At 41.9% G+C, this 12,500-nt stretch overlaps 1 protein-coding gene across 4 annotated transcripts in view; it reads left to right on the forward strand.

Moving 5' to 3' along the window:
• utrn (utrophin) overlaps positions 1-12,500 on the forward strand; it is a 231,614-nt gene that overhangs the window by 51,428 nt on the left and 167,686 nt on the right. For all 4 annotated transcript variants that reach the window (XM_056270677.1, XM_056270680.1, XM_056270678.1 and 1 more), the window contains exons 27-40: positions 1-135; positions 958-1,107; positions 1,220-1,381; positions 2,401-2,532; positions 3,380-3,553; positions 3,744-3,899; positions 4,207-4,377; positions 4,456-4,635; positions 5,839-5,967; positions 7,711-7,881; positions 7,962-8,129; positions 9,344-9,472; positions 10,611-10,859; positions 11,065-11,237. In XM_056270677.1, the coding sequence (XP_056126652.1) occupies positions 1-135; positions 958-1,107; positions 1,220-1,381; positions 2,401-2,532; positions 3,380-3,553; positions 3,744-3,899; positions 4,207-4,377; positions 4,456-4,635; positions 5,839-5,967; positions 7,711-7,881; positions 7,962-8,129; positions 9,344-9,472; positions 10,611-10,859; positions 11,065-11,237 (2,279 nt within the window). The remainder of the gene's footprint in view (positions 136-957; positions 1,108-1,219; positions 1,382-2,400; positions 2,533-3,379; positions 3,554-3,743; positions 3,900-4,206; positions 4,378-4,455; positions 4,636-5,838; positions 5,968-7,710; positions 7,882-7,961; positions 8,130-9,343; positions 9,473-10,610; positions 10,860-11,064; positions 11,238-12,500) is intronic.

A 12,500-nucleotide genomic window follows, 5' to 3' on the forward strand; every position in this document is an offset into this window, starting at 1 on the left:
GAGGTGTGGTCCTGCTGGATCGAGCTGCTGCAGTATCTGGATGTGGAGTCTGGCTGGTTGAACTCGCTGGAGGAGAAGGTTCACGCCACCGAGAGCGTCCCGGAAAACACAGAGTCCATCAGCGCGGCTCTGGAGGTAACGGCTGTCATGTGGAAGGTGCAGTCACGTTCACCATGGTTTCGCTGGAGCAATCCAGTCGATTCAATGGGAATCCACCAGACTGGGAATTTTGCATGAAGGCGAAATATTTCCCAACGCAGATTTTGAAAGTAACTTCTGTTCTAGTATGGTGATGTGCTTCGAACATCACCATACTATCGACTATTGCCTGCTAATGTGACCGTACCTTAAATACAATGAGGCTACATGTTTTTTAATTACGTCTGAATTGGCTCACGTTTGTCGTTCCAAACCCGTTAGCCTTCATTTCATCCTCAAAACACAATTGAAGATATTAATAATGCAATCTGAGAGAAATCTGTCCCTCCATTGAAAAAGTCTGTTCACCCAAAATGTTTATGAAGAGATTATAAAAAAAATCCATACGAATCAAGTGGTCTAGTCCAAGTCTTCTGAAGTGACTCGCTTGCTCCAAATGAAGAACAGATTGAATTTAGGTTCTTGTTCACATATAAACAAAGGTCAGCGAACATGAACAAAAGCTCAATTGTGCTTGACACACGAGAATGAACCTCAATGGTTCTCACGCATCAAGCAAGCATGCTTAATTTGAGTGCGCTGTGTACATTTTGGATGAATAGACTTTCAGTGGATGGATAGAAATCTCTCTCTCACACACACACACACACACACACACACACACTGAGACTTCTTGATCTTCCTTACTGTTTGGAAGATGAACAAAAGTCTTCTAGGAACGACATGAGGGTGAGTAATTAACAGAATTTGAACTGGGACTAACCCTGAAACGGGACTCGTGTTGTGTGTCTCTGTCAGGCGGTGGAGTCTGTTCTGCGACACCCGGGGGATAACAGGACTCAGATTCGAGAGCTGGCTCAGACTCTCATAGACGGAGGGATTCTGGACGAACTCATCAGCGAGAAGCTGGAGAGTTTCAACTCGCGCTACGACCAACTGACTCAGCTGGTGTGTGTGTGTTGAAGCGATCAAACGATTCCCCAGAACTCATTCAGATTCACATTTGACAGTCAGTTACGTTACATTCATGTGTGTGTGTGTGTGTGTGTGTGTGTTGCAGGCTGCTGCACGTCAGATGTCTCTGGAGCAGCAGTTGGGGACTCTGAGGGAGAACGAGACGGCCTTACACACACTACAGACGTCTCTCACACAGCTGGACCAAACACTCACGTCTTACCTCACAGATCGCATCGACGCCTTCCAGCTGCCGCAGGAAGCTCAGGTGTGGAGACACACACACCACAAACACACACACTATTCCTGACATACACTACCAGTCAAAAGTTTTCGATCGGTAAGATTGTTAATGTTTTAAAAAGAAGTCTCTTCTGCTCACCAAGGCTGCATTTAGTTGATTAAAAATACAAAAAAACAGTAATGTTGTGAAATTTTACTACAATTTAAAACAGATGGCTTCTATGTGAATATATAGTAAAGTGTAATTTATTCCTGTGATCAAAGCTGTATTTCCAGCATCATTACTCCAGTCTTCAGTGTCACATGATCCTTCAGAAATCACTCTAATATGATCATTTGATGCTCAATGATTATAAATGTTGAAAACAGTTATTTACATTTTTATTTCAGGATTATTGGATGAATAGAAAGTTCAAAAGAACAGCATTTATCTGAAATAAGCATTAAACACTATGGTTCAAAAGTTTGGGGTCAGTAATAATACTTTTTTTTTGGTAAAGAAATCAAAAAAAATTAATGCCTATATTCATTAAGAATGAATTAAATTGATCAAAAGTTGCAGTAAAGAGATTATAATGTTACAAAAGATTTTATTTCAAATAAATGCTGATCTTTTGAACTTTCTGTTCATCAAAAAATCCTGATACATTCTTTTTACACGACTGTTTTCAACATTGATAATAATAACGAATGTTTTTTGAGCATCAAATCATCCTATCAGAATGATTTCTGAAGGATCATGTGACACTGAAGACTGGAGTAATGATGCTGAAAATACAGCTTTGATCACAGGAATAAATTACATTTTACAATATATTACTATAGAAAACAGTCATTTTAATTTGTCCAAATATTTAACAATATTACTGTTTGTTTTTTTAATCAACTAAATGCAGCCTCGGTGAGCAGAAGAGACTTATTTAAAAACATTACCGATCCAAAACTTTTGACTGGTGGTGCATTTTCAATAACAGATATGCTGTAAAACAACTTTGTGCTTATTCTTTACTCTTTGGCCTTTAACTTGAACAATATTCTCCTCAGGCCATTCAGGCTGAGATTGCGGCCCATGAGGCCACACTGGAAGACCTGAGGAGGAGGAATGTGGGAAACGTGCCTTCGACCGCACCGGAGGGCAAACCAGTGCGAGCAGGAACCCAACTGGACCAGCTACAGGTGCGACTCAACACTGCCCCCGCAGGATGGGAGTGGACCTGCAAATGCTGCATAGTGGTCATACTTCACTTCTGCACTGTACACTAGGGATGTGTCCGAAGCCTAAATCCAAATTCGGAAAGGCACGGAAAACGAATAACGCATTCTACGGAGCCCCTAAAGGGACATTGTTAGGCTTGCTGCGGTATTCGGTTACAGTAGTGAGACAAATCTTAAGGTTCTTGTCCGAAATCTTCGCACGTTAAAAAATAAATACTACCTCGCGTTTTCTCAATCCCGTTTAAACACTGCCACACTGAAAAATTCAGATCGGGTTAAATTTTCTGCGTTTTTCGCATCCTTAGCAAGCATTTTGACAATTCAGAGCCACCGAATGCCGAATGCGGAAAAACTAGGGCTGTCAGTTAAACGCGTTATTAACGGCGTTAACGCAAACCCATTTTAACGCGATTCATTTTTTTATCGCACGATTTTTTATTGACATGTCAACATGGCACATGCTTATGCATGACTTCTGTATTCAGAACAACATGAAAGTCTCTTCGTGTGTGATCCTCAGTCGTTTAGCGCAGTGGTTCAAACACACCTGATTCAACTCATCAGCTCATTATCACATGGGTTAATGAGCTGATGAGTTGAATCAGTTGAGTTTGATTCGGGAGACAAAGAAAACGTGCAGTGTTGGGGGTCCTCCAGGACAGGTTTGAAAACCACTGGTTTAGCGTATGATGTTCAGTTTTTCTCTCTAACCATATACGAAGTCGGCAAGTGTTTGATTCCTAGCATTTGAATAGATGTTTAGTGTATTCCAGCTTAAGGTGTGTCTCGTGCGTCTCTGTCTGTTTAGCGGAAGCTCCGCGAGATTAGTACGAAGTACCAGCTGTTCCAGAAACCGGCCAACTTCGAGCAGCGAATGCTGGACTGCAAGAGGATTCTGGACAGTGCTAAAGCTGAACTTCACATCCTGGACCTGAAAGACACGCAGCCAGAGGAGATACAGACACACCTGACCGGATGCATGGTGAGAAAACACACCAGAGCTGTTTCAGCATTATTTATACACGGTGTGTGAGTGTGTGTGTGTGTGAGTGTGCGTGTGTTTCAGGTTCATTACAATTTAAAAAAAAAGTAACAATAGCAAACCTGCAGTGCACAGAGACTTCATCACACTGCCTGTGCTTCATGTAAGCGTGTTGTTTTTATGAATGCAGAAGCTGTATAAGATCTTGAGCGAGGTCAAACTGGAGGTGGAGACCGTGATTAAAACGGGAAGACAGATCGTACAGAAACAGCAGACGGAAAATCCTAAAGGAATGGATGAACAGCTCACTGCCCTCAAATTACTCTACAATGAGCTGGGAGCTCAGGTACACACACACACACACACACACACACACACACACACGTTTAAAACTGCTATAAAAGCAACATGTGCATGTTTTTTTCTTTAAAATTGTGCTTTTTCAATTTAAGGTTTTAGATATGAACAAGAAATGTTAGCTTGCTACCTCCACATCCTCTGCTTTTCCACTTTTCTCCACCCAGTCAGTGGATAACATCAAGCCCCACCCTACTTTTTCACTCAGAAATATGTCGCGTAATGGAAGTAAAATGGGTCGAGGAAGCAATTTCATGTTGACTTTAATTTGCCATCAAATTTGTGTGTGTGCTCAGGTGACTGAGGGGAAGCAGGATTTGGAGAAGGCGTTGTGTGTGTCTCAGCGTCTGCAGAAGGACAGCGCCGCCCTGCAGGCCTGGATGAAACACACTGAGGCTCAGCTCAAGGAGAAGCTCAACACAGGAGACATGCCTGCGGACATCGACTCCGAGATCACATGGGCCAACGTGAGTGTGTTTGATGGAGTCTCATTTGGACACAGAGTGTGTGTGTGTGTGTGTGTGTTAAAGAGCGTGTCCCTGCAGGGCCTGCTGAAGGAGTCCGAGCGCAGGAAGAGCGATCTGTCTGTGGTGACGGAGAACAGCGCCGCCCTGCAGGCGTTAGTGGAGGGCAGTGACGCTCAGCTGGAGGAGCAGCTGTTCGAGCTCAACGAGGACTGGGAACGAGTGCACACGCTGGTCGAGGACTGGCTCAGCGCTGTTCTGGTGAGTGTGTGTGTGTGAGCCTGGCTTTCAGTAGGACTGCTGAGGGCAACGTGAAACTTATTTACCCACAGTGCACTCGTTCAGGTTAATATTCTGCTTCATGTTGTGCACCGTGGTTTGATTAGAAGAATAGCGGCGCACACACACGCGCACGCACGCACGCACACCCACACACACACACAGTAATTATTTAGTAAATGATGGGGGAAGACCTTCATAATTATTAATTTATATGCAAATTCATTCACATGGGATGATTCAGTCATTAGCTGTCTGTTTGCCAGAATTTAATTAACAACCAAGTGGTACTGGTCTGAAATGTCATTTATGAGCATATAATATAATATAATATAATATAATATGAATCGTATTAATATTATCTTTTTTTTTCTTAAAAGACTAATTAAATGCATCAATACTGGATGAACAACATTTTTATTTTATGTATTATATATTTATAATTATTATATTATTAATTATTATATTATATGTTATATTTAGATAGTGCACTTCCAGCCAGTGGTTCTCTCAAAATAACCCACAAAATATTGATTTGACTGAGTTTATATTTTATTAGCTCACCAAATGCAAAACTTCCACGAAGAAAAAACGTTCCTATCAAGCGTATAGCGCTGCGGACTTCAGTGACCCGGATGAGCCTGTGTTTCTGTGTTCAGCGGCTGTTATCTGGGAATAACTCACCGCTGGATGCCGCGATTGACCAATCAGAATCAAGTATTCCACAGAGCCGTGTAAAACATGTTTTAGTATGTTATAATGTAGAAACAATAATAGTAATATTATTCTGTATTTTTTTCTGATTCTTAAAAGATGAATTAAAAGTATTAATACTGAATGGATAACATTTTTATTTTCATATTATGTTTCACATCTTATATATGTTTAAATATGTTACAATGCAGTAATAAAGTTTTAAATATTATTATTATTAATAAAAAATAAAAAAATCTTACCTTTTTCCCACACCTTTGAAAGATGAATTAAATGCATCTATACTAGATGCACATTATTAAAAAGGTAAAAATGGACAAATGGGCTAATTACATTTAACTGGAAAATAATGATTACATGAAATAACTTTAATCTGTTGACGGTGCTACTTTTTTCCTATTGTATTGCGCATTAACATTAGCTAGAGATGCTGTCTCATGTCCTGTGTGTGTGTGTGTGTGTGTGTTGTAGAATCACAGGCGCGAGTTGGAGATGTTCGATGAGAATTTGGCTCATATCAGCACATGGCTCTATCAGACTGAGATACGATTGGATGAGATGGAGAAGAAACCTGCAGCTGAGAAAGAGAGAATGACCAAGGTCAAAGCACACACACACACACACACATACTCAGTTTATTTGGGTGAAACTTAATATTCAGCTGGATATGATATATACCGTATATTATGTATGTATATACAGGGGCGTATATACATATAATTACGTCACTTCATAACGTTCCCATGGCAACAAGGGGAAACGGCTGCTCTCGTGTGAAGCAAACGCAACATTTTTCAACTTTTGGCTAAGATATATGTGACTTTTTTTGCAACAAAAATGCGGGGATTATGAAATCATACAAGCCCCGCATATTTTGCGTGGAAATCGGCAATTTATACGGCAAAAGTGCAGCGTATTTGAAAAAATGCTCCCGCATAAATATGCGGACTTTGGCTGATTATGCATTGAATCATGCGATCGCATAATCACGTTTTTCTGGAGGGACTGAAAGGTGATGTTCATAATAAAAAATTCTAGATGGAATAGCAATTGGCATTTTACAGCACCCTAGTGCCAATTTTGGGAACATGCCATGATAGTTTACAGCAACCTATTTTTGTGAAATCATACTCGAAATAAAAAAATATTGCAGGACTTGGGACTTTCAGACAACTGTGGACATCTATACTTTATTTTTATGAAATAAAGATATTTTATGATATTTACAATATTTCAGTTAAACTACACTTGAACAATAACTTTTATCTGACTTCTTAACAGTTGGACCAAAAAAAAGTGTTTAATGAGTAGCCTACAGAACAGATTACATCTAGCCTACAGTAATTTTATACAACAGGCATTTTACAAAAAATATATCAATAAAACCTAAATCAATGTATTCGGTATTGGACATCAATTTAACATTGACATTAGATGTTGAATTTACATTGAATTTTGGTCACCCGACGTCGCAACCAAAATTTAACCAAACATCAACGTCTTATTGTGTGCCTGCTGGGAATAATCTGTTAGGTCTCATTTAACAGACGCTTTTATCCAAAGCAACAAGTAGGAGAGCACACTCGGCACAATCCGGCGCGACGTGACGAGGTCCATACGGGTTCTTCTGTTGTCTAAAGGTGATGATACACAGGGCAACTTTTTGAGCAATGTTGCTGGGCAATCTTGCCGAGCGATTGTTGCTTGGGCACTTTCCCATAATGGGCAATACATTTCTATCTGGATAATTTAGATCGGTCGTGGGCCCTGTGTCTCATCCGGTTGCCCATTGACAGCATTGCCCAGCAACATTGCTCAAAAAGTTGCCCTGTGTATCATCACCTTTACACGTCTTACAGCGTTACAGTAGGTTAAATCAAGGAAACTTTACGTGTGATTCATGTCATCGCGACATACTGTAACAGTGTGTGTTTGAAAAAAATGATGTAGTCCTCTGCTTTTTTTCTGGGGTGCATTAGACGGCCAAACAGCAAAGCGACTAAACAAACACGAAAATTCGCAAGAGCAACAAAAGATTTGAAGCACATGGCAGACGCGCCCAATAGATGCTTCGCGCTGTGATTGGCTGAATGTTAGTTCACTCAAGTCTAAGTAACAAATCAGAGAACACGGGCGGAAATATTGGCGCTGAGTCAAAAAAAATGCGGGGGACAGAATCACCTGTTTCTAAAAGTGCGGGGGACGTGTCCCCCCCCGTCCCCCCCGGTTGCTACGCCCCTGTGTATATATATAACAAGACTCGATTACATTGACATGTATTAGCAGTTTTTAATTGTGACGTCATGTTGTTGTTAAAGCTGTGTTTGTGTGTGTGTGTGACAGGCTGTGTTGTGTGAGTTGGAGGGCATGAGTGCTCGTGTGGACAGTGCTCGTGATCAGGCAGTGATGTTGATGACCAGCAGGGGTCCTGCGTGTAGAGAACTGGTGGAGCCCAAACTGGACGACCTCAACCGCACCTTCCACAAGGTGGCGCTGCACATCAGCTCTGCTCAGGTGAGAGGCCAGCGCTCACAGGGGGCTGAGAGGACCGACACTCGTCAGCGGCTGATAACTGTGTGTGTGTGTGTGCGCAGGTGTCTGCTGGTCTGGAGGTCACACAGGATCCACAGCAGGAGCTGGTAGACGCTCGATCTGCTCCTCTTCTCTCCTCCTCACAGCTGCTGCTGTTTGAGTCAGACATACAGGCTACTGTCAGAGCACTGGAGCAACAGGACCAAACACACACACCTGACGATGAGAGGGTAATACACATACACATACACACACACACACACACACACACAAACACACCTGATGAAGAGAGGGTAATGCACACACACACACACACACACCTGACGACGAGAGGGTAATGCATGCACACACACACACACACACACACACACACAAACACACCTGATGAAGAGAGGGTAATGCACACACACACACACACACCTGACGACGAGAGGGTAATACACATACACATACACACACACACACACACAAACACACCTGATGAAGAGAGGGTAATGCACACACACACACACACCTGACGACGAGAGGGTAATGCATGCACACACACACACACACACACACACACACACACACACACACACACACACACACACACAAACACACCTGATGAAGAGAGGGTAATGCACACACACACACACACACCTGACGACGAGAGGGTAATACACATACACATACACACACACACACACACACACACACACACACACACACACACACACACAAACACACCTGATGAAGAGAGGGTAATGCACACACACACACACACACCTGACGACGAGAGGGTAATGCATGCACACACACACACACACACACACACACACACACACACACACACCTGATGAAGAGAGGGTAATGCACACACACACACCTGACGACGAGAGGGTAATGCACACACACACACACACACACAGACACATACATACACACCTGATGAAGAGAGGGTAATGCACACACACACACACACAAACACACCTGATGACGAGAGGGTAACACACACATAACATAAAAATTTTTAACTCGACCAGATAAAGAAATGAGAAATGATTCAGGACATTGGATTGGACGATTCAGAAGACGAGTCTTCGGCTTTGAGTAAAAGTTTAGTATTACACTGAATGAATTCTCATATATTTCATATTTTGGTGTTTGACAGCATACAATAAAGTTTTCTATTTTTTTTTTTTTTTTACCTGACTCTTTGCTGTTTTTCAAAGTGTTGAATTTTGGCAAATAGTTTTATAGCGAACACAAAAGTGGTAACAAAATTCGCATGTTCATAAGTCTGTTCAAATGTGTTGAAACTTTGCATGCACATTCTTGAAACTGAAATCCAAACTGAAAACGTATTCACAAAATCCAAAGAAGTAATTAGTAGAACCAGACGTCGGTATAAAAGCGTTGATGTGTGTGTGTGTGTGTGTGTGTGTGTGTGTGTGTGCTGCAGCTGGCCGAGGAGAAAGCACATGTTGAGGAGGTGCTGGGGAGAGGAGAGGAGGTTCTGCTGTGTGTTCCCGATGAGGAGAGAAGAGAGGACATCCACAGGACACTCCTGATGCTCCAGACACGGCACAAGGTCATTTCATGCACTCTTAACATGTCAAACACGCTCGGAGTTTCAAGCCACTTTCACAGAAGCAAGCCGTTAAACTGCGGTATTAGCATGTCTGGCAGATGATTTCGGTTTCTTACAGGTATTGCTCCTATGCAGACAGATCACCAAAAACTCTCATTTACCCAAAAGGTCTCTCAGGAATAGTAGGCTGCTACTCTTTGAAGAACTGGTGGGCCAGTATATTTTTGAGTTGAAAGTCCACTGTGTTGATGTGTACGAATGAAATATGCAAATTTACATTTACTGTTGCTTTTTGTGTCATGTCTATAAGTAGAAAATCTGACGTTAAAACCCTGCTTTAGGTTCCACTCTTTGAAAAAAGACTTGTAGCATCAGAACATCCTAACCTAACCTGACTTTTTTGGCAATGTTACAACTGTTACAGCTATTTTGCAGTTGCATGTATTGCTATGTTTTGGTTGTTAAGGCTAAGTTACAACATTGATAATGCTGTCGAGCAACTTTGTTACAGCTGTGTTACTGTTATGTTTAAAGCCGTGTTATGCTATTACACAGCTATGTCAAGGCTGTTATGCTATGCTACAAAAATGTTAAAGGGATAGTTCACTTTGAAATTAATTTTTGGTATGTTTTAGCTTACCTCAAGGGCATCCAAGATGTAGGAGTCTTTGTTTCCGCTGTAGTTTCAATTTTGATATTTTTAGGTCAAACCGTTCTTGTCTGTCAGTCATATAATGCAGGTCTATGGTCACCACCTCAAAGAGCATGCACAGAGAAGTCCAAATTAAACATGATTTAATGACTCGTAAATGTAAGTACACATTGATGGCCTAAGACACGAAACGAGCGGTTTGTGTGAGAAAACGAACAGTATTTATATCGTTTTTACCTCTTGTAACCACAGCCACGTCCAAGTGATCTGAGGGCGCGGGCGCTTCGGTCTGCGCAAACGCCGGAAGTGATCTCTCTTTAAGGCTACGCTACATCTGTTTACGACTGCAACGTTACAGCATTGACAGCTGACATTTCCACATCAGATCTTATAAACAAAATGCTTTCACATTGTTAGCAAAGGCTGAATGTGTGAAAGCACCAAATGTATCACGCTAGATTCTTATATTCAACATATTCTCTGCAGGAGCTTCACAACATCAGAACTCAGCCAGTTGTTGAAGTGGCGTTGGAGTCATCGTCTTCTCCTCCGCAGAGATCAGAGTCATCCCTCTCTCCTCAGGACGAGGGGAGCGCGCCCGTCTCCCCGTCCGACTATCTGCTGGACATCAATAAGGTTCTGCTGGCTATGGCCGACAACGAGCTGCTCCTGAACTCCTCACAGCTCAGCGGAGGACTGTTTGAGGACTTCTCCAGCCAGGAGGACACGCTCAAGGTTAGACGGTGTCCATGACGTCCAAATATCAGTATGCTAGTACAAGTGTTGGGGAAACTACTTCACAATTTACTTGTAAAGTTTATCAAGCTGCACCGTTGACCATAATAACTTCCTGTTGGTGAGAAGTCTGATATAGAGGCAACAGTGAGTGGAGCAGTGGGTGTTTTCAGTTGTATTGACTTCTCTGTGTCTCTGTTTGTAGAGTATAAAGGAGAGTTTGGAGCGGTTGGGTGAGCAGGTTGAAGTGATTAATGAGCGCCAGCCCGATGTGATTCTGGAAGCTTCCAGACAGGAAATGGCACAGATATCTGATGCCCTGACACAGCTGAACTCAGAGTGGGACAGAGTCAACCGCATGTACAGCCAGAGGAAAGGGTGAGTCCCGAATGACTCTGCATTCTCCCATAATTCCCTGTTTTTCTGCATCTCCCCCGTTATGGCCCATGATCACAAAGTGAACCTAAAAAAAAATACCCAGGTTTTGTATTTAATTTGTGTTGAATGTTGATAATTATTAAATAAACCAATGATGGATATAGTTTTGAACTCTGTAACGTCTTTAGGTGATTATTCATTCTTAATTATACATCTTTTGAATTTAGTGGATGTGTGTGTGTGTGTTGTTTGCAGTGGGATTGATAGAGTTTGGATTCCATCTTATATTTCCTCATTTTCTTGTTATTGGAGATAGATTTCCTAATGTTATTTTGCCCATTCGTAACATGCTAATGGAGGAGTCCAGGGAAGGATGTAACCATGCATTCAGAATTGGGGGCGGCAAATGTAATAACTTAGAAACCCATAACAGTCCACGACCTAATCTGAATTTAGTTGGGAGGGGGATATACGCCCTCAATATCTGTGGAGGCTTGGAGAATCCGGAGAGAAATGTGTCTAGTCCCTGGATATTATAAATGCATGAGGATGAGAGAGAAACCGATACCAGCATCTCACTTCTGAACCCTTCATTAATACTGATGCAGTGTGTGTGTGTCTAAAAAACATCAAACTCTAACAGACGTCTTAAAGCAAAATTAAAATGATGAATAATTCCACCAATGCTAAATATTACAGATTATTAACAAAGATTTTTATTAAATCACAGGGTTTTTCTTTTATGCAAAAATTGCCCTAAAATAAGCTTTCATTTTTTTTATACAAAATAATAACTCATTCTATATTTCCTGAGATTTTTGGTTTGAAATATGACCCAGACATGTTTCCTTGAGATTCACTTCAAACCTCAGTTAATAATGTAAGAGGCCGGTTCTTCTGGAAGGTGGGCAGGATTTCGTCTCTGTCAGAAGTCAGTTTTCCACACCGTTAGACAGAAATGTGACCCAGTTACTCGCCTAGTATCATCGAGCTCCCGCTGACAGACTTCCCTGCTCAAAGACCAGTTTACCCACACTGAACTCTCTGCTGCACCAGTTTAACCCCGCTGTTCACCAGTACAACCTGCTCAAAGACCAGTCAGCCTCCCCATTGTTCACCAGTACAACCTGCTCAAAGACCAGTCAGCCCACACTGAACTCTCTGCTGCACCAGTTTAACCCCGCTGTTCACCAATACAACCTGCTCCTGAACTTTTTTGAGACACATCCACATTGTCAGTAAATAAAAAACACCAGTTTTCAC

The sequence above is a fragment of the Rhinichthys klamathensis genome, unplaced genomic scaffold (genome assembly GCF_029890125.1).
Source record: "Rhinichthys klamathensis goyatoka isolate OS25496 unplaced genomic scaffold, OSU_Roscu_1.1 h1tg000305l_1, whole genome shotgun sequence".
In the NCBI taxonomy this organism is placed as follows: Eukaryota; Metazoa; Chordata; class Actinopteri; order Cypriniformes; family Leuciscidae; genus Rhinichthys; species Rhinichthys klamathensis.